Genomic DNA, 23,231 nt, shown 5'->3' with positions numbered 1-23,231 from the left:
ACACGTATTGTAAAGACGTGTTAATAATGCTGCAAAAAAATGTTTCGGTGCGCATGCGTGTGGTGAAAATAAAAAGTGACTCACTCGTGATTCCACAGGTACCGTTGAGCGGTTGTTTCCCTGAGACGGGCGGTACCACCGGACTCCAGGGGGGAGGGGACGCTTGGCGTTTGTAGATGGCGTGGGAGTGAGGCGCCGAGGCGTCGTCGTCGCTCGACTTCTCCAGAGGGCGAATGAAGAACTCTTCACCGGACAACTTGAACAGTCCCGTCTGAAGAAAGAAAAGAAGGGTCACTTCTCCTCGTCTCTCTTTACCTCTATTTACAAAAAAAACTGCTTACATTTTCAAACGGCATTCTCGAGCCAAACAAAGTACTTTGTTTATTTAATTTGATCTTCTGCCACAATAGATATGTCACTGGTGGCCATGAGGTGACACAGCACCTTACAGTCGAGCTGCGACGATTAGTCAATAGTTTACCCAAAGAAAATGAACCACGAAACTATTGTGAACGATTGCTGCTCCCAGCAAATTTAATATTTTGGGGGGTTTGGACCGTTGTTGTGACAAAACAAAACAACGTTTTGTCACCTTGTGCTCAAGAATATTGTGACACCTATTTTTCATTATTAATTTTCTGTTGTTTTATACACTATGTGAGTAAACAATTAATTAAACAACAAAATAACCGTCAGATTAATGGATAATGAAAATTGTTGACAACCAATCAACTATGTATTCCGAAACAAGCTTTATAATATATTATTTGTTTATTACCATCTCAATATAAATCTATCTTGATAAAACCACTGCAGTATGACATCAAATGCATTGTTTCGTTAGTGTCATTATGCATTTTTCTTTTTTATTACTAATTATTTTCATGTTGAGTAACTTTGCTGTTGCACCAACTCTTCACATCTTGCAGATGCTTCACAGTTTTAACCCTTTGAGGGAAAGGAAGTGTCCTTTAGCCGTTCGTGTCGAGTGTTTTTAATACTGGAAAGTATACAAAACTGGGAAACCTTTCCATGTTTTTCTTTTCGTTTAAACAATATACACCATATTTCATCTTCAGAAAAGTATGGCTCATAAAGCCCACAACACTGATTGGTCTCCAGCACCCAAAAACAAAACTTGAAAGCTTCCAGTGAAACAGTAGAAACAGCCTGATGTCTTTTTTTTCTTCTTCTTCTTCTTGCTGTCGCCATCCAGGCGAAAGATCAAATGTCACATAATTTACCGCACCCTAAACCACGTTGGCACGGTGCCAAAACCAAATTCCAGTAGCCCCACTCTTCCCCCCCCCTCTGACCAGCCTTGCCCTATATTTAATACTCGTCCAGCTTCTGCTCCCATCGCCTCTCCCATCGGCTCCAGTGGGACTCTGTGACTCTGACAGACGAGAGCATGTACAGAAACACATGGGGAAAGTCGAGTGGGGCGAGACTGCTGTGTCGCAACATGCGTTCTTCTGTGCTCACGCTATTTCAAGTGCACGAGTCTGTCAAAATGCAGCGCACGATGAGCAGCGTTGAGCAAGGTCACGCTGTGAAGGCTCAAAGTTCAGTTCACACAGATTCAAAAAGGTCTCATTCGCAACAGAGTTATTAACTAAGTTCACAAAAGATTTGCTTGTTTCATTGGTCTTTTTATATATATATATATATATATATATATATATATTATATTATATTATTATATTATATTATTATTATATTTTAGCCCCATATTTGAACTAGCACCGTTTCACGTCTTAGATTCTCATTTTCCTTTTACTTGTGGGATTTTAATTAAGGCCTTAATATTTACAGAAGCCTTCTTCAACGACTGCTCCGTTGTAATTTTGTGCATGTGATAATAAATTGAAACCAGTAGTGACCAGTATTTTTTTCTTATGCATTCATTTGTATCCGTGTGGTTTTTGCAATTTTTGCACGATTTCACAATATCTGACAAACGGCATTATGTTTGCGTTTGTAGTCATGAACCACTCATTAATAAGACATTCACTGCCGTCATATCAGCAAACAAAACCTCTGAAACATTTATTCCACCAGTAACTCAATGAGTTCTTACATTATAGGTTTTAAGAAAAACATCTGACACAATCCTGATAAAAGCATTTTTACACACCAATTTTTCCAGGTAAAGAAAAGGGAAGATATCCATTTGACATTTATCGTTCAACCACAGAGTCACTTTTGTGAATTGCACGGGCTTTGGTTTACACATTGATATTTGCTTTGAGACTATAAAGAATCAGATGCAGAATCACATACATACTGTACGTATGTGCGTGTTTAGACCAAAAAGAGCCGCTGTGCGTCCCAACGGCATGTCAGGTATAAGCTCTTTGATTAGATTTACATTTTTTATTGTTGAGGACTTTTAAAAAGAAAAGAAATATACAGCATTAGCATGTTTTACTGTGCAGCCACATGCTCTGGAAAAAAGGGGCTTGTGGCTGATGTTTCTCAACCGTTTAGATCCTAAACATGGATTCCTAACCTCCTCAGTCATCAGTCACACAGGGTTGGGATGGGAGGTGCTGCTCCACTGAGAGCAGAGCAAATGCTCTTCACAGGAGTGTGTGTGTGTGTGTGTGTGTGTGTGTGTGTGTGTGTGTTATCTCTTACAATGCTTCTTTAGTTCTACATAGATACGTCAGTAATCACTGGTTGTTTAAGAAAATAACTGCTAATGTCGTTCTGTGATGGGTGCGATGAGTCGTGCTCCTGCCACAGTGCAACAACCGGAGCAATAATAGACTCATATGTTATACGTACGTTTTTATAATTATAATCTGCATGCTTCAGCTGAGCAGGCACACACACACACACACACACATACACACCAACCTTCAGTGCAAGTGGCGTTCCTGATAATGGGATGGATATGAGGTCACAGTGCCCTTGAACTTTGACCTCAAAATCCAATCAGTTCATCCTCGAGTCCAGCTGGACATTTGTGTCAAACGGCAAGCATTCCTGAGATATCATGTTCACGAGATTGATCCAGAGAGAAGTACGTACGGCGGACGGACCGACAACCCGAGAACACACGCAAACGATATAAAAGAATCAGGCCTCTCCCTTCTCATCCGTCTTCAGTATTCACAACTCCTCTACCACAAAGACACACACGTCATATTTGATTAATCACAGACAAACATGACTGCCGGTGTCAGGTTTACCAAAGGCTTCGGATAATCCCATTGATAAACAATCAACCCAAATGTATAGACAGGAAATCAAAGAGTCTGTTATAGGACCCAACAGAAGAACGGTCATAACTGGCCACAGCGGTCACCTGACATCAATCTAGCTGATCATCACTCGCTGAAGCCAAAAAGACCCAAAACCAGCGAGGAGCTGCTGCACAGAGCTGGCCGAGCACCAGCAATGTGGAAACCATGTGTTGTAAAAAAATATATTTTTTTAAAACGAAAGGAAGACGTTCGGAAAGTTAATGTCTGCAAAGGATTACCTATTAATTATCGAACGAAAGGCCTTTTGAAGTTTATTTTTGTGTGTCGAATTACTTTTTGTTTGGTGGGATTAGCGCTATATTTTAAAACCGTCTACGTCAAGAGTACACTACGTTTAAGGAAGTTTTTGACCTTGAAGCGGGGGTCCCCATTTTGTTTGGCACATGCGTCTAGTTCACTGAATGAAGTAAACAATGCAGGGTTTAAAATACCTTTACAAATAAATGGCACATGTTGTGAGGGGAAGGGAATGTATTCAACACGCTCGTTAGGCCCAAAGGATTCATATAAGGAGTTTTGGTGAGAAATATCGAATATAAAAAGGTAACTTTCTTCTTTTTTTTTAATTATCCTTTTCAAGGTCAAGATGTTCACTGACTATTCAGCGACACATTAGAGTTGGTGAGACGTGTGATCAACAGAACTCTAATCGCATATCAACTGGGTGTGAACCGATGCAAGATGTGGCGATTCCAACTTCTCAAAAGCCGCTTACGTTGTGAAAGCATCTGTAGATAGTAACAGAAGGGTCCAGTGAGCCAAAAAAACATGGCGCCTTTGAACCCTCCGTTGGTATATAGGCTGTAAACAACCAGTTTCATTTGAATTATTCCCAGCAGGTCAACGAAGAACGACCGTGACGCAGAACATGAAAGTGACTCTGCGTTCTTTAGATCGACAACACGACGGAGAATTTGCGAGATGGATGTGCGACAAAACAAAAAAGAAAGTTGTTGACGCTCTGGAGACGGAGACGGAGGAGTGTTTGCATCAAGCGATTCGGATTGTATTCACACCATCCATCCATCCATTTTCAATACCGCTTATCCTCATTAGGGTCGCGGGGCGCTGGAGCCTATCCCAGCTGACATAGGGCGAAGGCAGGGGACACCCTGGACAGGCCGCCAGTCCATCGAGGGCACATGTAGGGACATACAACCATTCACTCTCACATTCACACCTATGGGCAATTTAGAGATCAATTAACCTGCAGCATGTCTTTGGACTGTGGGAGGAAGCCGGAGAGCCCGGAGAGAACCCACGCTGCCACGGGGAGAACATGCAAACTCCACACAGAAGGACCGCTCCGACCGGGAATCGAACCCGCAGCCCTCTTGCTGTGAGGCGACAGTGCTAGCCACTACACCACCGTGCAGTATTCACACGTCAATCCCAAATCCACAAATACTACTACAATGCAGCCTTTGAGTTCATTCAGAATCCCGTTTGCTGTTATGGAGAAAAGGTGTTGATGACGAGTGGCAAAAACAATATTCTCACGTATTTTTTTTTTTAAACGACTAAAATGGCCCTTTATTTTCTTACGTGTGGAAGGCAACGTTTGTTTACTTTAATTGGAGTCGTCTGGCGTTCGATAAGATTCCCACCAGCGTCGGCTCTGCAGCTGAATACGGTCAAACGGAAGGCCGTCTCAGTGGGGGATTCGGGGCACTTGAAGTGGAGTTTATTTTTTATTTTTTTTCCAAGGTAAATCTATAAAAAAATAACTTCAAACTTGAAAGGCTAATTCTGATTTTTTTTGAAGTAGGGTTGTGTGAGGCCTCCTTAGGGCTCCGCTTGCGTGACGACCCGGCGATATCAGCGGTAGCCGCGGTGTTGGTGCAAAGCCCTAACAACAGAAAGACTCACGTGCACTAACATGCGCGTACACAGCGTTGTGCCTTGTGTAGCACAAGCAAAGAGAGAAGCTCCTCTATATCTTTACATAGTAAATAGTTGATATATATATATATATATATATATATATATATATATATATATATATAGAGAGAGAGAGAGAGAGAAAGAGAGAGAGAGAGAGCTCTGAATATTATATATAGAACCTTTAAAAGAAGTTGTGATTATTAATTCATCATGATAATAATAGACGAATGGGTGCCATCGTGTATTTTTTTACTACAATGAAATATGTTTGATAATCATGGTCCAGCCTAATATGGAGCAGTTTCACTGCAGCATTTGGATAATGAGAAAATAAGAATAAAAAAAAAAAAAAGTCTGTTGTCGATGTACAATCTCTGAAGGCACCTCTGATGGCGGACCACTCCCTCAGCGCTCCAAAGACGTGCTCCTTTATGACTACACGGATGGCCGGCTGCATTTTGAAGGAACAGTCTTTGAACAGGCTAAATGCACCGAAGGGAGCGTCACTTTGTTCTTCAGCGGTGACACGGTGGAAGTACAGTAGAGGTTAACAGCGAAAGCCTGAAGGCGGCTCTGCATGTGTGCGTCTACACACTAACTGCTCCACTGCTTGCAAAAACACCAAGTTTCACGGCGACCAGTTGCGGTTTCAACAGTCGGACTGTGTACACCTCGAGGCTGGAGTCGCACTCTTAAGCTCCGAGTCTGGATAGCCTTCGACTTCAGACACCTATGCTTTGTGGAAAATACATACAGGGTGTGTAGCCGTCTGAAAGACCCTCGAGTTGTCAGGTCTGAACATCCGTCTGCAGTTCTGATATGAATTCCTCATAACAATCACTGATGATGAACTGGAAATGCATTTCAATACAACCTCCAATTGGGAGTTCAAGCATTTAAAGGTTACTCACCAGTCCATCGCAGGTGCTTATGGCTGCGCTTCCTTTGCCGACGGCCTCACCCCACACCTCACCTAAGAAATAGCACCGGGAGGACCCGGCGGGGCGGATCTGGGCCCCATCCAGGCCGCCATACCTCCTCTCCGTCAGGAAGCCCGGAGCCAGCAGGTGTGGGTTGAGGGTGAGGTTAAAGTGCAAACTGTGGCCGCCGTGCCACAGCTGGTAGAAAACCCGATCCATGTCCGCCGGTCCCTCGGAGGCTTCCCGCCGCTGTACACGGCGAGCATGGTGAGACAGGAAGTTGGACAGGAAGTGACCTCTGGCATCCACTCTGGTGGGGTGAACCACTTCATACTGGGGCAGATCCTGCAGAAATCTCTCTGTCGGAGCCGTGGTGGGAAGAGAAGATGTGAGAGGAGATGGGTCAATAAATCATGGGAAAGAGGAGGGTGATTAAATCAATGAAGCTCTAAACAAACCCGTATGGGGGTATCATCTGTCATTTATTTTATGTTTGAATACAGCTGCAATGTATAGAGAGACCAATAGAGGAACACTGGTTTATTGTCGACTATCCTCCTCCGACTTTCCACTCTCACATGCAGCCGGTTTGATCAAGTTGGGGAAATTCATGACCTTGATAAAAATAACTTATAAGTATGTGAATTAGCAGCCCAAAATTCATGTGTGGGTAAAGAAAATGTGAGCCATAAACAAGCAGCCTGCGCTGTGCACGTTTGTCATGAAATGCATTCAAAAGATTAAGTCTTACTTAACATTGCATCTCTTTTTCCATTCAGTTCATTACATTAAACACTTGATGTCTATGGCAGAAGATTTAAAAGTAAAATATTGTGACCAGATGTTTTTTCCAAATAGGGAAAAATCAAAAGGACTACAATCCTGCAGCTGCAGCTTTGTTGATACACAGTTTGTTTACCGGATATATGAATACAAGAAGAAACACAAAGATACATATTGCATGGAAAGGATACTTTATAGTTCAATTTCAAGGTGTTTTTTCGAGATGATTCTCACTAGGAGGTTGTCATATCATATCTTGTACATTGTCATATCTGTCAAGAACCCCCCTGAACACTCATTGTGCCATCATTAGCTTCATGCCATTCAAAAGAAAATGAGCCTGAAGGCAAAACAAGAGATTTCACGCACATCTCTGTAATGAGGTAACATATGGTCACCCTCTTTGGATCATCTGCGCAAATATTTCCATGAATGCAGCGGTGCAGAGAGAGACGTGGAGGTGAATATTTTTGGAATGTGGAATTCATTGAATGAAGAGCGAGGAAAACCTCCACGTTTGAAAGTCTTTACTTTCTGTGAGACCAATTAACGCGCATCCCCTTTTATCCCCGAATGCCTTCAGTGTGTCGGAAAGATTGGATGGAATGGAGAAGCAAAAACTAAATAGATGGCAACAAGCTAGTAGTTAAGAGTCCATAATCACTTAAAGTGGCCCTAAATACGTTTTGTATATGCTTTAACGCATCTCATATGAAGTAAACGTTGATTACACAATGTAACAGCTGCAGGATAACAACACGCTCTGCAAAACGAGAAGCGATCCGGTTCTCTTTGTGACTGCGGCGATCAACAGTAAATTGATTTATTGCAAAAATAATCATAGCTTCCATCAGTCAGTCGGCCTTTCATTGTGTGCTTTTGAAGGAGTTTGGTTGTATTTACTTTACAGAAGGCTGTGCGGCCTCAGTGGAGGTGTGCCATCTGGTTCCATGTTTTTTTTCAGAACACACAAAGAAGTTTATCCATATGTAACAATTCCATCTAGCATCTTAATTAACTAAAAACGATACATTTCTGTAGCATCGTTTATCACCTGAAATCATTACTGTTTGAGAAGTGAATCCCCGAAGTCAAGCATCATAACGGTTTAGTGTTTTCCTCTCAAGGGCCGCTGCAGATTTAAACCGGTTTAGACTGAGTGCGTCCGGACTCTGTTCTGCTTGCACCTGGTATCTCAAGAAAACCGTGACTTAACATCCAAACCGGGAACTAAATGGGAAGACTGGGACAATAGAGGCTTGATTCTCGGATGCGATGATACCCACCGCGCCTGAAAAGTGATACGCTTTGACAAAAGTAGAATGGAAACCGGCTCCATTATGAGAATGAAGATGCATCCTGTAGATACCCAAAGAGCATTCTGTTTCCTGACCTTCACCGGAAAGGTCAGAGGACAGTGTCAGCTGCACTGCAGGGCAAGATGATGATGATGATGATGATGATGATGATGATGATGATTCACTGGAAAGGAAGTCTCTCCAGCTCCCAAGGCTAAGCTGCAAAACCTTGGGCTTAATTGCTATGGTCGGAAGAAAACTTTGTAAACACAAGTCACAGCTGGCCTCCGCTCCACAGTGAGGACTGCTGGCCTGCTCGTGAGCTCAATTAGATGCGCTCTGGAACAAATGTGCACCAACAAAAACACCAGAGGACGTGGCGATATCCCGAATCCAAACGTGCACGTGTGTGTGGTTCCAGGCTTACTGACCTGGTTCTTGTGATAGTCCAGAGGTGTTGCAGTGTCCCAGGACCGTCAGAAGTGCGATGAAGAGGCGAAGGGGAGAGACTCCGCGTCCAAGAGCGTGAACCCCGCAGTCCAAACGGGTCATTGTTGTCAAGACGGCAGACTATATTTTGGGAACATTTAATAATTGCCTTTTTTTTTCTTTCTAACAGCGCGTCGATTGTCAATTCAACTCCCTTTTCATCGGCGGGGGGGTCCTGGGTGCGCTTTTCGCTTTGTTGCGACCGCGCACTGAAACTGTGACAGTCCCAACAAACGTCTCCAGTTCAGGCCCGGACATCGTGCGCCTCCACGGGCTGTCTTTGTTGCATCCTCGGTCTCTTCACACTCGCTCGTGCGTCGGCGTTAACGGCTTTACGAGTCGCTGTCCTCCATCTGTCTCCCACCAACTCAGCCAAGTGACAGTTGGAAAAAGTTTTTTTTTTTTTTGTTGCCCTGCAAACTTTCGCAGAGCCACCCCCACAGATGGGTGGACTTAAGACAATGGGCCATCTCTCAGAGGGTCTGCGGGCTTAAAGGGGAATGCTACTCCAAGAAATCGGATATCGCGCTTCCATCCAATTGGCAGATCCAACAACCGAAGGTTCTCTGGGTTTTCAGTGGGTCACATGAGGACCGGTCTCGATATTGTTGCGTTCACTTGGAGTCAGAGAATTGATGACAGCTCAGTGGCTTCGGCTCGAGCATTGTTACAAAACCTTCTAGGAAGTCGTGTTGAAAAAAAAAAAAAAAACAACTGTGCGGTTATTTAGATGATTGTTGTAAACGTAAGTGGAATAAAGTCTGCTTTGAAAAGTCAAACGTAATCATACACTCTACACATCATTGTGTTACTTTGTTGTCATCACTTTGAGTTAGCGCCCCCTCTAGCGGAAGAATGGAGGCACTGTGGACCACGGATGCATTGGATAATACTTGTTGTGCACACGTGTGTTTCAGAAGCTGTCCATCAATTCCGATAACACTCCTCGGTTCTTATAAGCATGATAACGACGCGCTTTAAACGCACGCCGGTTTTGGGGATGATACGAGCAATAATGGAGGAGGGTTTAACTTTATTCTTCAGGTCTTAATTCCTGTATTTTACTTGAATTGTCTTGATGGGAAGTTGTTCTTTATCCTGCATACCGTGATGGGGTCTAATGACCTAATATGCTGGGAAATATAATATAATATCATAGAGGCCAATCAGCAAAGCCGTCCTCTTGTGTTCGCTGTGGTTTTAGGGATGCTTGATGATCATTGCTGGGACTGTGGCTCTTCTGCTACCCTGTCACGTACGTGTGCGACCAATCCCGGCTCAGCAGAGGAGCGACACACCTGTATAAAGGCAGACTCACATTGATTGGAATGGGGGAGAAAGAGGTCAGACACTCGCGCGTGAGGCGCCTGTATACTGTGCGTAAACGTCCAGCCTGTGCGCGCCTGTACTGTGCGTAAACGTCCAGCCTGAGCGCGCAGCAGAACGCCTGGTGTGAGTCCGGGTCGCTGGCTTTAAACATGGATGACATATTTAACCACAGCGGAGCCCTTAACCGGAGTTCACCTGGCGATGGGGAATTCAATTTCGAAGACATCGACGTGAGCGCGGACGGCACTCCCATCCTGAGGATACTCATCTCCGTGGTGTACTCTGTAGTCTGCGCGGTGGGTTTGGTGGGGAATCTGCTCGTGTTTTTCATCATGAGGTTACGACAAGGTCGGAAGAAGTCCACCATCAATGTTTTCATCACCAACTTGGCGGTGACGGACTTCCAGTTCGTGCTCACTCTGCCCTTCTGGGCCGTGGACACCGCGCTGGACTTCAGCTGGCCGTTTGGAGACGCCATGTGCAAAATCATCCTCTCGGTCACCGTGATGAACATGTACGCCAGCGTGTTTTTTCTCACCGCCATGAGCGTGACCCGCTACTGGTCGGTGGCCTCGGCGCTGAAGAAAAAAGCGCACAGGAGGTCACGGTGCGTCAAGTGGGTGTGCGCGGTGCTGTGGGTGGCGGCTACAGCGGCCACGGCCCCGACGTCGATCTTCTCCACCGTCACTGTGGTCGCCGGAGAAAAACTCTGCCTCCTCAAGTTCCCCGATGGGCACGACTGGCTCGCCCTCTATCACGTCCAGAAAATATTGATAGCCTTCATCATCCCGATGCTCATAGTGTGCGTCAACTACCTGATGCTCCTGCGCTTCGTGAAACGGCGGAGCATGAGCGGCAGCAACCCCAAACGGAGATCCAGAGTCACCAAGTCCGTCGCCATTGTGGTGTTGTCCTTCTTCTGCTGCTGGATGCCGAACCACGCCATCACATTCTGGGGTGTCTTGGTCAAATTTAACGCGGTCGACTGGGATAAATCATATTACATGGTGCACACGTACGTGTTCCCGGTCACTGTGTGTTTAGCGCACGCCAACAGCTGCTTGAACCCGGTGCTTTACTGTCTGATGAGGCCAGAGATCAGGAAGATGCTCAGTGGGTTGTTTTGGAGAGCCTCCGCTCCATCCACATCCAACAGGGGCGGCGCGACGCGCTACACGCAGGGAGAAACCCAGGGAGTCGTGCCTCTCCAGGTTTTGGACAATGGCCAGTCCTCGTTGTCCATCATAGACCGTAAAGGCTTACCAAGCTCCAGCACGATCCCATACACCCGATGACTTCAGCCTGGTTGAAAAATAGACCTCGCGTAGCTGCTTTTTCTCTCATGGTTGTCCACCTGTAACCGTCATGACTCGTGCGTAATGCTTTCGTATTCCAACATTGAAGATGTTTAACTATGGGCACAACCGTACGCTTTAGCAAGTGGTTGTCATAATGACATGGACAATGTATAAGAAGTGTTATGTGGCATTTTATTGAATTTCTACAACTGTGAAACAAAATGTTGTTGAGTGATGATCAATCGTTCATCCCTCTCTCCTTTCCCTCCTTTATTAATGCAGCTGCATTCAGTCCCTTTGAAAGATTACATTTATGAAATGATGGCCTTCACTGAGTGAGAAGAGGACACGGAACCGAACTGGAGACATTGCGGACTCTTCCCCATGAGACTCTCTGCAAAACGTGGGATTATAGAATGAAGAAGGACCTAACATGAATTTAATGTGCAATGTGGTTCTACTCGTGTAAATACATTGACTTTTCAAACTGTCTGTAGATGTCACACACAGGTGAACTCCACAGAGCGTCGTCCGAGAACATTGTCATGCAGCCTGTATTCTGTATTGTGTATGAAAATGTCCTCCTCAAACATCAAAGCTGTGTTCAACCACTACTGTATGAAGAAAAGAAGAGTATATCGCCTACAGTAGGCATTGTTGCTGAGGATCCAAGGAAAGGAAGCACATTGTTAAAATGATTGTTTGGGGGGGGGGGGGGACAGAGTTATAAACCTGGCGACACACACACACACACAGTACCTGTCACACACGAACAGTTGATTGTCTAAAGGTAATTCCTTTGACTTTAAACAGTAAACAAAAAAAACTCTTGTTTTTGTTGAGTTTGACCTTGGAGCAGCGTCCAGATAATGTGGCACACCTCCAGCTGCACACTCGGATAACTCAATAACATACTGCAGCTTCAAACACCTTTTCCTCGTGTTTCTGAATTATTATTCAGCACACCAGCTCTAGTCCAAGACAGAGAGAGGCTGTGTCAGGTGAGAGGTTGATGGCGGCTGCAGAGAGGTCAGCTGTCGCTTGGCATCGGGCAGCGGTGCAGGTCCTCTTCAGGGGATTGGGTCAATTTAACATTAGAGAGTTGGAGCTGAGGGAGTCTCCTGGTTGCAGACGGCTGCTGACAGGTTTGTGTGCTGATGCGTGTCTGTTATGCGTGTCTGTTATGCGTGTCTGTTATGCGTGTCTGTCCCTGTCTTTCTTTTCTCCTCTTTGTGCCCTGAGGCCTCTTGGTGTTGTTGCCTGTCCGTGATGCTGCATGCACGGTCCAGTGATGATCACATCGTGTCCAAAATGATGACTTTTCCCTCAAGCACCAAGTGTTGGGAATCTATAAGTATCGGTGCCATGTTGTTCGTCTGTCTGATCTCCTTGGGCAATTTTATTTATACAAGCTTAAATCCAGATGCATTTATGAACGTCGATCAGTAAGGAAGAAAGCTGAGGAACGAAGGAGGAAAGTGCTGAATACTAATTGCTTGCTTTTTTGGGGGGGCTTAATATCAGGAGCACTTTTATAATTCAGATTACTTTAAGCAGAAATATTTGGATGGATGGGGTGTTTTGGATATGAATCAAATCCAAAGTTTTGCCTTCATTCAAAATCGCTCAAAGGTCCAATCATATTTTGACTGGTTCGCTTTATCAATATTCAGTGTGATTTTAAGTGATTTTAAGTATTAAAGAGTTAATAAAGGTCTGACATTATTGTTAATAGATAAAGCTGTGGCTCCTTTAAGTTGCTTGAACAATGTCCACGTCAAATGTTTTTAACTGTACATTGAAAAAGCCCACAACGTTAAGGTTTAGACCCTGAGACCATGAGACCTCTTTGTAGCAGTTCACTGTGTTTTTCTTCTCAGATTTCCGCTGTGAGGTGTGAATACTTTAGTTATCCTTGTATGGAAGAATGGTTGCTTTGGCAGGAGGATGAACATTACACAGAAGATGTGTAATATCAACATTTGAAGAGTTTTATCCATGCATCTTCCCAACATATACAACGACTACCGACCAGAATAAGAAACAAGATAGCAAAATGTTAACTTACTTCTTCAAACAGTTTTGTGATTAATGTCATCTGAAGAAAACTCAAATAAAGTTATCTTCAGATATGTGCACCTGGGACAGGTCGCAGACTAACACAGGGATTATTGTTATTCATATATAAATATATAGATTGAGATCTAAATCTAATCTAATTTAAGCTGCATATTTTTGGACTGTGAGATCGAACAGATTCAGTATCGTGTAAAATGAAAACAGACAAGAGCACATAAGGAAATGTCTGTCTGTCTCCCTCAGAATGAGTGACACCCTCACCCCCTGATAGGGTGTGATGCTTTAAATTAGGACAACATGTGTTCATCTATTTATCTGTTAGAATGAGGACATGAACAATTGGAATGATGGAATAATACACAAGTGAGAATGTGTCATAAAGTAGACCTCTGGAGTCTGCATGGTTAAAGAGTGCGCACACACACACACACACACACACACTTCCAACATATTACACTTCAGAAAAGTGTTCAATTTAATGAGAGACAATCATGCTAGCAATCCCCGTCAATCAGTTCGCAGCAGGTTTTGTAGCCTGAATTATTGCTTTGCTTATTTCCTCACGGTTTCATTTAGTTTTTTAATAACAGTATTGACATTCAGCACATATTTCCTGTCTACTCGTCCACGTTCAGTGTAGCTAGTAATCATAAGTAACATTTATCAGGTAACAGAGCACAACAAATTACCAGAATAATGGTATTTTGTATGAAAATCATGTTTTTGTACACGGAGAACCAAATGCTGTAGAGATAGTTCATCCAGACTGCCAATAGAAAAGGGCAGATTAGTACAAAGATCCCTCTCAACCGCTGAATAAGAAACTGGAGCTCCTATTTCAGTGTCAAGAACAATAATGCAGCTTATAAAAAGATGGAATATGAACAGGTGAGTTGCTTCAGCGAAGACAGCTTTCCAGAATATTTAGAGCCCGCATGCAGTGTTATGTAATAATGTAAACTTATAATACTGGTATGGTTTTCTGGACTGGAAAACAAATTCAAAATCAAAGCTTATTTGGTGGAACACTGTGTATACAAGTTTAAATAATTAATATATATTTTTTAATATTACATTTGCCGCTACAACAATTTATTATCCCCCCCCCCTCTCAGGGATTCATGTTCTTTGATTAGGAGATGGCTGCACACTCACTGTTGTCCCTGCAGGAGAATTATTTGTGTTGCTAGGTGTCTGTATGTTCAAATATAACCCTTATTAAAGATATTTATTATCATATCTTTAGTACCACACATATGAGGATGATCCACTTTGATTATTTACTTATTAATCAATGGATACTGCCTAACTTTTGTTAGCTTTAGAGAAATTGTAATATCACTCCTATTCTCTCTCTCTCTCTCTCTCTCTCTCCCCATAACCCCATGGGTAACCCCCTCTCTCTCTCTGAATTACATTAATTGACGTGATATTAATAAACAACGCTCGTGGGGTGTTCAATACGAAGACATTCACAGACATATACACTGTTTTATTTTGTAGGAATGTTACAGCTCTTCACACGTCATCGAACAGGACAAACTGACACTCGTCGGTGACACCAGGAGGGTGCTGCCGCACCGTAAAGCAATGTGCATCCACAGGACTCGTCTTCACGGCATCCGATTGCGATTTAGTTCCAGTTCCTCGTGGGAATTGCTCGATTGAAATCCAATGACGGCTGCAGTGCTTTCTGCACATCCTTTTGCTCTGATGCAGTGCATGTTAAAAGGCATGCAACGTCTCGTCACCGGGTCAGCGACACAAAAGCCTCGTAGCTTAAAAAGTAATGCCATAAACCATGTGGAAAATACTTTAAAAAAAAAACACGATAATATTTGAAAGGGTATAAAAAAAAAAAAAAAGGTACTTGACTATTTACAAAATTCAAGTTAATTTTGTACAAAAGTGCATCAAATGTTTAATGTTTTCCAGGATGAAAATATTCAAAGAAGTGAACTCTTAGGAGCGGATGCAGGTTAAGAAGATTCTTCGACTGGAGAAAAGAAAAAAAAAAAAAGATGGAGAAACGTCTCCCGAGTTAAACACTATGAATCTTCTTCGTACTCTGGCGACTTTGGTTCAGTTTTGCAAGTGAGCTGAACATGTTGCAGATAACGTCTTTCAAATATACGAATTCAATATACAGTATAGTAACTTTACATTTGTGGAAGCTTTTTTCGGGTGGAAAATCACCCCTGAGGTTTTTCACGTGTTTCAAAATTTACCATAAGAGTTAAATAAATACACATCAGGAAGAGACAAAAAAAAAGAAAAGAAAAAAGAGTGATTGGCTAACGCGCTTGGGACAGATCATTCAAAAACGCTCGCTCTATTCCCCCTTTTCAAACGGGACGGGAGAGCTCAACGATCTGTGGAGGTGCGACGCAACAGGCCCTAATGTCGCAACAGTGCAGGAACGCTAAGTGTGTGTGACAGTGCTGAGTCTGGGGGGAGGGGAGGGGGTCAGGGGTCGTGGCGTGGGACAGATCCAGTGCACTGAATAAGCCTCGCTTTCAGCGGTCATGCGGAGCCGTCTATGAAGGGGCCACTGTGGTGTCGGGTGGGGGTGCAGGCGGAGGCGGGTCGGTCCCTGAGTGTCGGGTCCCCAGTGGAAAAGGTGTCTGCTTGGGGGGGCCCCCTCAGCCTGCGTTACCGTTCTCCGGGCACTTTCCCGCTGGGCTCCTGCTCGTCCTCGTCCCTCCGCTTCTGCCTCCGGAAGAAGCCCATCTAGGTGGGAGTTAAGACGAGAGAGGTTCATCACGGGGCGCGGTATCAGTACACACTCATCTGGATTGAAAGGTCCATTTAGCAGCTTCTTCTTTATCCTCAGCTCAGTGAGTGTGATGTTGTTACCCGGTGTTTCACACTTAAGTCATGTGATGACTTACGCAACTTATTTTATACTCTAGACGTCGTGTTGCAGCCAAACCTTCTTTTCAAGACATGAGGCAGACTATACAAATATAACGATCCTTTGCTGTGCAAACACTGTTTTGTACGGACGTGTTGTCGTAGCCTCAGATTTGACCTTTCTATATTTCAGTACAGCTGCTATTTCATTCTCTACCAGAGGGTGGCAGCATAACCCTACACTAAATTAGTTTGGTAATGGAACTAAATGTTATTCCTTTCTGTAGATAATGAGGCACACCTGTTAGTTGGCATTCTCAAATATTACACAGTAGGTCTTAATGTAAATACTTTAGAATATGTGCGTGATATGATGACTTACCTTCCATAAGGCGAGACTGAGCAGGGCTAACAATAAGAGTCCTCCCAGCGTGCTACCAATGATAATCCAGTTAGAGATTCTGTAATCGCCCTCCTTCCTGATCTCCAATATTATCTGTGGACGAGACCATATTTGAATCATTAGGTCTATTAATCTTTGAGAAACACACTGAACTCAGTCATTTATTGTAAAGTGTCATAATGCAGAGTGTATTCGTTCATCCTTTACAACAAATACAAATTGTATTGCACATTGTTATTCGGCACACTCACGGGCCGAACGTGGGATATTTATTGAAACAATGGCAATATTTCAGAAATGGGATTGAAACAGTGTACTGACAACTTTCTTTTCTTAACACAATAAATGTCAGAACCAGGTTTGCTATTAAATCCACTCCCCCTTTTTTTTTTTACATCAATAATACATGTAGAGCTTACATCAGCCAAAAATAAATCTGTATATTATGCTTATACAAGCACAAAAAAAAAAAGAGATGCTTTATGACCAACAGATGGCAGCAAAGATTAGTGTTCAATCCAGACTGTTACATGTTGTGCCGCTGGTCCTTTCGGTCCCTAAGCACCACCAGTCTCCGATAGCAACCGCTACTGCTTCAGTTATGCAGAGCCATGCTCAACGGTAGCTGAGCCCCCTGATATATTGTATAAAGCAGTCACTGCAGTCTTGTGCGGTGTTGCAGTGTATTTATTTTGCAATAGTTTCAGTTCATGATCTCCTTAAGCACAAATCCACGTACTCAAACTTTGGATTTCGGTGCTATTATGAGCTCAGATTTGAGTCGGGTCACAGAGGTAGTTTACATTAGTCGGCATTAACTCACATGTCTGACAGGCCTCTCGTCGTGTAAAAACATGGGACTGGAGGAGGGAAGCTCCACGGACGCACTGGTTCCCAGTTCCAGGATTTTGAACTTCAGCTGGAGAGGAAAATCAAAACATGCCGCCGGGTTTTTCTCAAACACATCACACAGCTGGAGATAAACGGTGTGCTATTATAAAATCGTTCACACTCACTGCATGTAAGGTGTCTATTCGGAGCGCTCCTGAGATTCGAACTGCAATTTCTCTGTAGGAGGCCACGTTGATGGTGCATCGGATCGGCAGAGTGAGAGTGTTGGACCGGTTCTGTGGGAAGAAACCATGCGTCAGTGTCTCGAGTTGACGGAAAAAAAAAAAAAAAATGAAAATGTCACGAGGAATCCATTTTGGTTGGTTTCTACCAAGCGGGAGAAGCGAGAAAGGTCCTCGGGTGACGCCCGGCTCTGGGCCACATGCTGAGGTGGTAAACAGCGTGATCCGTCTCTCTGAGGAGGGACGTGAGAGTAAAATCACCCGTTATCAACCGTATGCATCAGCATTAAATTACATATAAAAATACATATTTACACATACATACACACACACCAGTACAAACGTACATGTATGCACTTTTCACTTTTATGTATTTAACTACAACAAACAAGAAATCAATTACATATAAAGCACATTGAAGCAATTGAAAGATGATACACAATTTAAAAAAAAACATCTTTGCAAATCCTTTAAACGGGAAGATAACTTGATTTTTGAAGTTATATATGTGACTTCTACATATAAGAAGGGCGATATGCATACATACATAAATGCATACATGCTGCCATCAGGTACTTCACACATTGAATCAAACTAACTCTGAGTCTCCGCACCCACCTGGTCGATGTAGAAGTCGGATATCTGCAGGAGTTGGTTCCCATTTTTGGTCATTTCAGGGATCTCAATGTTCAGCTGCAGATCCTTGACGGGAAAGTAGCCGAGGTTCTGGATCTGAGAGACAACGAAACCAAAAGGGAAAGAATGAAGAATGTTTTGAAAGCAGCGTTTCCCCCCCGTACAGTAAATAAGAAGTGGCGATGACGATGCTCTCGGGCTCTCACCTGGAAAGTGAAGTTGAAAGGAGGACCGATGACTCCGGGCTCCTCCAGTGACAGCTCTGATTTGATATCATATCGGGTCGGATTTGAATCCCTTTTGGACGTACAGAATAAGCACAGAGCGGTATGGCGTGAGAATCTTTACCGTATCTGGGCTTTAAAGCACGACGTTGTCAAGTTGAATAGACAAACCTAGTGAAGAGAAGGTCTCCCTCGTATTTCAGTGAGTAATAGATGTCGTTGAAATTATCAGCTGTGCTCATCTCCTCGCCATCGCTGTCGAGAGAACGGGATCAAAACAATTCAAAGGACGTGATCAATGATGTCACAGCGGAACGTACCAGTTCCCAATATTTGTCCTTTTTTGTCATCTCGTCTTGAGTTTTTTTTATATGACGCTGCGTGTGCGGTGGAGGTCGTGCTCGGTCGTCTTGGTCAATCATTCGTATCGGTAAGAACAAACAGGAAACACAAGTAAAGGTTCACACCTTCTGGCCTCCAGGAGGACCCTGACGTGCTCGAGGAAGACCGTACGGCTGAACTCAAACTCCAGACGAAATGATACCTGCAGAGGAGAAAAATAAAAGTTTCAGTTGGAGCAGTGTATCGTCATACAAAAGTCCATATGCTACCGTTTACATCCTCGCCAACAACAATGGCCCCGCATGATGGATTAAGGAGTAAAGCCTGCAATAACCTGCTGTGAGTACCAGGCTTTGACCCCAGGCAGCCGGCTGCACAGAGAGACAAAGAATATCTCTTTAGTTGAAGACAATATAGTAAGTAGAACATCAACATGTCTACGTACACAACAAGAGGAGAGGAGAGACAGAGCAAACCGAGCTGAGCATTGTTTACGGTGTCGTAATGAACTCCTTCTGACCAAAGAGGAATGCATCAGCTTTACTGTCGCTTGCCTCTTCCATAAAGTCTGACTCATCCTCCACAGACCGCAGATAAAGTACATACAGAAGTTATGACCCATTTTCAGTGGTGCAAAATAGATTTGCTTTAAGTATACCGTACTTGCATATGCTTTTGAGTTACTTTACTTTTACTCCACTACATTTATTTGACAGCTAGAGTTACTAGTAACTTTTCAGTTGAAGATTTTACATTAAAACTATGTGATTGGTTCTCAACATTTACAGTTTGTGACCACTTACCCCCCAAACATGTTTGAGGCTCAGAGAAGTAGCACAGAAGAGGTACTTTACCTTTTACTTTAGAAATTTCTATTTAGCTGATAATACTTTTAATTCAGTAGGAATTTCAATGGAAAACTCTCTTTGTAATGGAGTATTTTTAACTGTTGTATTGATACTTTGACTGAAGCAAAGGATCTAAATACCACTGACTATTTTTCATATAAATTGTATCCTATTAGTGGAAAAGGATCTCTTGTCTTCGTCTTTCTTATGAATGATCCGGAAAAGAAACCTTTGTCTTTCCGTCCGTTTTACAAAATAATTGGATGAATCTACGTTGACAGTCATTTAGAAGAAAGTTGGCTGAATAAACAAAACACAAAACACACACACACAAAAGTGCACAGACGCACACGTGCACGCAATCCGCGGCGAGACAACGTTGAACATGGAAACTCAGACGGAGCATGAAGCTCCCCTTCCTCCTCCGGGTCGGTGTGGTCCGCCCGCATCCCCGAGCCACATTCACTGCGAGTCGTCAAACAATTCATTTGCAGCGACAGTGTTTTCCTTGTCCTCGGCGTACGCCCTCAAGACCCCACAACACAGACGTGACCGGTAAGGCCTCACTCTGCTGCCGCGGTAGTAAAGTTTACAGTACGTGCTCCTTTTTAAAAAACATTTTTTTTACGCAGGTCAAAACCAACCGGAAAAGTCAAAACAAGAGCGATAACTAGCGGTTTTTAAAAAGGTTCCTACTTTCCAACGGTTTGGGGCAGGCTTGGCAGCAGCGTCGGTGAACAATCAGCCTGGTTGTAACTTCTGTGCCACATATTTAAAATGCTCCCAGAAAACCCCCAGAGCCCATCGGCCTTGTGGCTCTGGATGCTGTGGGTACGAATCGCTCAGTGAGGTTTAAAAGGGTGACCAGAATCCTCTTGGTTCAGTTGGGCAGCAAAGAAAGAAAAAAAAGCCCTGATATTTCCGTTGCCCCGGGAGACGACTATTGTTTGTGATAATGACGTCGTGGTCGGGACATTTCACGAAACTCTTTAAGTCATCTCCCATTACTTCATTCCTACAGTATTTGTCCGGCAGACTTTTGACCAGACATCCACGGAGAAGATGCCTTCGTGTAATCTGCTCCCTGTTCAAAAGCTTTTAATTGTGCCTTCAGTGTCATCCCTATCAAAGTGAATTCAAACATCACCCTCTTTAAAAATAAAACCCGATGCCTGGCTGTAAAACAAACGGGAGTCTCATAAATATCGTTGACATTACAAGGCAGTGGAAAGGCTTGGGACAGCAGAATTGAACGTGAGAATCAGTAACAGATGAGGGCAAAAAAACATCTCAGTGTCTTTCCCTCCGTCTCACCTCGTGCACCCGGAGAGGAAATTATGTTAAATGAGGGAGAAAGTGTTTTTGCTCTATGCTAAGATGGCACAGTGTAACAACAACACGGGATACTAATTTAAATGTGTGTGTCAAAATAGGAAACAGTTACATCTGTTGCTTTCAAAAAGGCGAAAAGTCACCTTCAGACAAGACTGTGGGGCATCAGAACTCCCACGTCTTTTAGCTTTTTTTTTTCAAATGCACCGATATGTTTTTTTCTCAGCCGGTTACAGTGCGTCCTCTTCATTGCTGAATGTTAAACGTGTGGAAGATGAGGCGGTTCATGCTCGACCTTGAGAACATATTAAATAGGAACTCAAAGGAAGCCTCCTTCTCCTCCTCGAAGCCTCTATCTGTCCTCGTGATTGAGACCATACACTGTGCACAGTGAGAAGTTTGGTCATTTTCTCATAGACTTCTTCTTTTTGGAACAAGTAAGTTCCACCATTGTAATGTTCTTAGTGGGGACCCTCCTTTATGCATAAATAATGTCGAGTCACAGGATATAAATGAAGAAAAGACGTTGATCTTATCCTCTAATGTGTTGTTATGGCTTGATAAACCACATAAAAGGACCTGTTTAAGATTAACTCTATATTACAGTTGCTTTCTACTCACGTTTGTTATAGTTAGAGACAGATTTTTAAAAAATCTTTTATCAGAAGTGCCACCATCGACAACTGATTTTCATCATATCTGGGAATCGGAAAGATCAATTTATACATCTGCTGTGTGATGACGTCTCACCTGAATTTTGGCCCTCATGAACGGCGCACTGACGTTGCAGATCTTCTCATTCCTCAGTTTGTCCTCGACGAAACACTCGATTTTGATGTCAGAGTTGTCCTGGAACAAAAATAATAATAGTTTCTTAATAGTTTCCATGTCAGTAATGCATTATAAACATTCCCCATGTATTATAATCTACTAATAGCACTGTGTCATTTTAACTAGAAGCATTTATAAATATGTATAATGCTTTACAACAGTACATTATTTATAATAACACATTACAAAGCATTTTATAAGGACTTATATCATAATAATACTTCATAATTGCTGGTCACGACAGGATCATGGTTTAGCATTATTCTCACAGTTGTAAGACATTATAATCTTTTTAGAATTGCAATATAATGTGATTAACAGCTACTTTAAAAGGGTCATTGAGTGCTTTAAGTAAATAATACGCTAGAAGTTAAGTTAGAGGTCAATATAAGTGGTCATCGTTTGCTTTCAAGTAAAGTGCAAAATATCATTACATCTAAAAAGAGTGACCAGCAGCAATCATGAAGTATTGAGATGAAATGCTTTATAATGTGTTATGATCATTGTTATGGAATAAAATTACAGATCCATTGGAGATTTGATGTGGTGTCATAATTAAACGTGTTAACCTTAATGTTCCCCACGTCCATTTATATATCATTACGAGTATTTATGAGTGCTTATAACTATAATTATACAGTGCTGTAAGCAGATAATGTGATTATAAATGTTTGTTTTAGTTTAGTGTTAAATACAGTACTCGTAGCTTACATGCAGCATTTATCTCATTCGTCGGCTAAATCGTAGACGCAAAATATGTTCTCATCGTGAACCGAACCAGTCGAGCAGATTTATAGTGCACCTTGACGATGAGGCTGGAGAAGCGTAGATTGGGTGTGTAGGTGATATTCAGGCGAGCGTTGTAGGCGTTCTCTCCTTTGTTCTCCAGTCGGACGTCCACCACCATCCTCCTCCTGTTGCCCTCCAGCACCCGCAGAGACCCCTCGCTGCCTCCTTCACTCGCATGGCGGCAGAACGCCCCACGAGCCTGCACAGGCTGCGCACAGAAGTGACTGGGAGGGAAGGAAAGGTGAAATCATCAGGAACAGAGCAGCTGAGGACCAGTTCTACGTGTATATATATATATATATATATACACATCTCATGCGTATAATGTAATGTCTCTACCTTCGAGTCATCAGGTCGGTCATGCTCTGCAGAGCCAGGTCCGGTATGCAGCGGTCGTCCTCGTCACAGCCGTTCCAGAAGGGCAGCTGGACAGAGGGGACGAGCGTTGGTCAAGTCAAAGAAACTACCGATTCTTTTTCCGTTTTTACGTCTTTGATAGAATCGGATTAATTTTTAGAATAACTTGAAAGCAAAGAAAGGACAATCTG

The 23,231-nt window shown here is 43.2% G+C and overlaps 3 protein-coding genes across 3 annotated transcripts in view; 1 reads left to right on the top strand and 2 right to left on the bottom strand.

Moving 5' to 3' along the window:
* Window positions 1–9,017, bottom strand: part of LOC117728806 (A disintegrin and metalloproteinase with thrombospondin motifs 7) — a 51,341-nt gene extending 42,324 nt beyond the window's left edge. Inside the window, exons 1-3 of the mRNA XM_034529671.1 lie at window positions 8,589–9,017; window positions 6,068–6,435; window positions 85–271 (exon numbers count right to left, since the gene is read on the bottom strand). Coding sequence (XP_034385562.1) covers window positions 85–271; window positions 6,068–6,435; window positions 8,589–8,709 — 676 coding nt within the window. The 5' untranslated portion in view covers window positions 8,710–9,017. The remainder of the gene's footprint in view (window positions 1–84; window positions 272–6,067; window positions 6,436–8,588) is intronic.
* Window positions 9,018–9,982: 965 nt separating this feature from the next.
* LOC117727713 (relaxin-3 receptor 1-like) lies at window positions 9,983–12,997 on the top strand. Its single transcript, XM_034528144.1, has one exon. It carries the CDS (start codon window positions 10,125–10,127, stop codon window positions 11,268–11,270), a length of 1,146 nt encoding a protein of 381 aa, XP_034384035.1. The 5' UTR covers window positions 9,983–10,124; the 3' UTR covers window positions 11,271–12,997.
* Window positions 12,998–16,004: 3,007 nt separating this feature from the next.
* The window catches only part of itga11a (integrin, alpha 11a), a 39,008-nt gene continuing 31,781 nt past the window's right edge, over window positions 16,005–23,231 (bottom strand). Inside the window, exons 19-30 of the mRNA XM_034527229.1 lie at window positions 23,023–23,108; window positions 22,697–22,907; window positions 21,814–21,912; window positions 19,009–19,085; window positions 18,713–18,796; window positions 18,524–18,614; window positions 18,300–18,413; window positions 17,831–17,914; window positions 17,625–17,735; window positions 17,432–17,527; window positions 16,588–16,701; window positions 16,005–16,082 (exon numbers count right to left, since the gene is read on the bottom strand). Of these exons, the coding sequence (XP_034383120.1) occupies window positions 16,005–16,082; window positions 16,588–16,701; window positions 17,432–17,527; window positions 17,625–17,735; window positions 17,831–17,914; window positions 18,300–18,413; window positions 18,524–18,614; window positions 18,713–18,796; window positions 19,009–19,085; window positions 21,814–21,912; window positions 22,697–22,907; window positions 23,023–23,108 (1,245 nt within the window). The remainder of the gene's footprint in view (window positions 16,083–16,587; window positions 16,702–17,431; window positions 17,528–17,624; window positions 17,736–17,830; window positions 17,915–18,299; window positions 18,414–18,523; window positions 18,615–18,712; window positions 18,797–19,008; window positions 19,086–21,813; window positions 21,913–22,696; window positions 22,908–23,022; window positions 23,109–23,231) is intronic.

This window comes from Cyclopterus lumpus, chromosome 3, assembly GCF_009769545.1.
Source record: "Cyclopterus lumpus isolate fCycLum1 chromosome 3, fCycLum1.pri, whole genome shotgun sequence".
In the NCBI taxonomy this organism is placed as follows: Eukaryota; Metazoa; Chordata; class Actinopteri; order Perciformes; family Cyclopteridae; genus Cyclopterus; species Cyclopterus lumpus.
The sequence above is the reverse complement of the archived record's forward strand: the minus strand, read 5'-3'. Positions and strand labels throughout refer to the sequence as shown.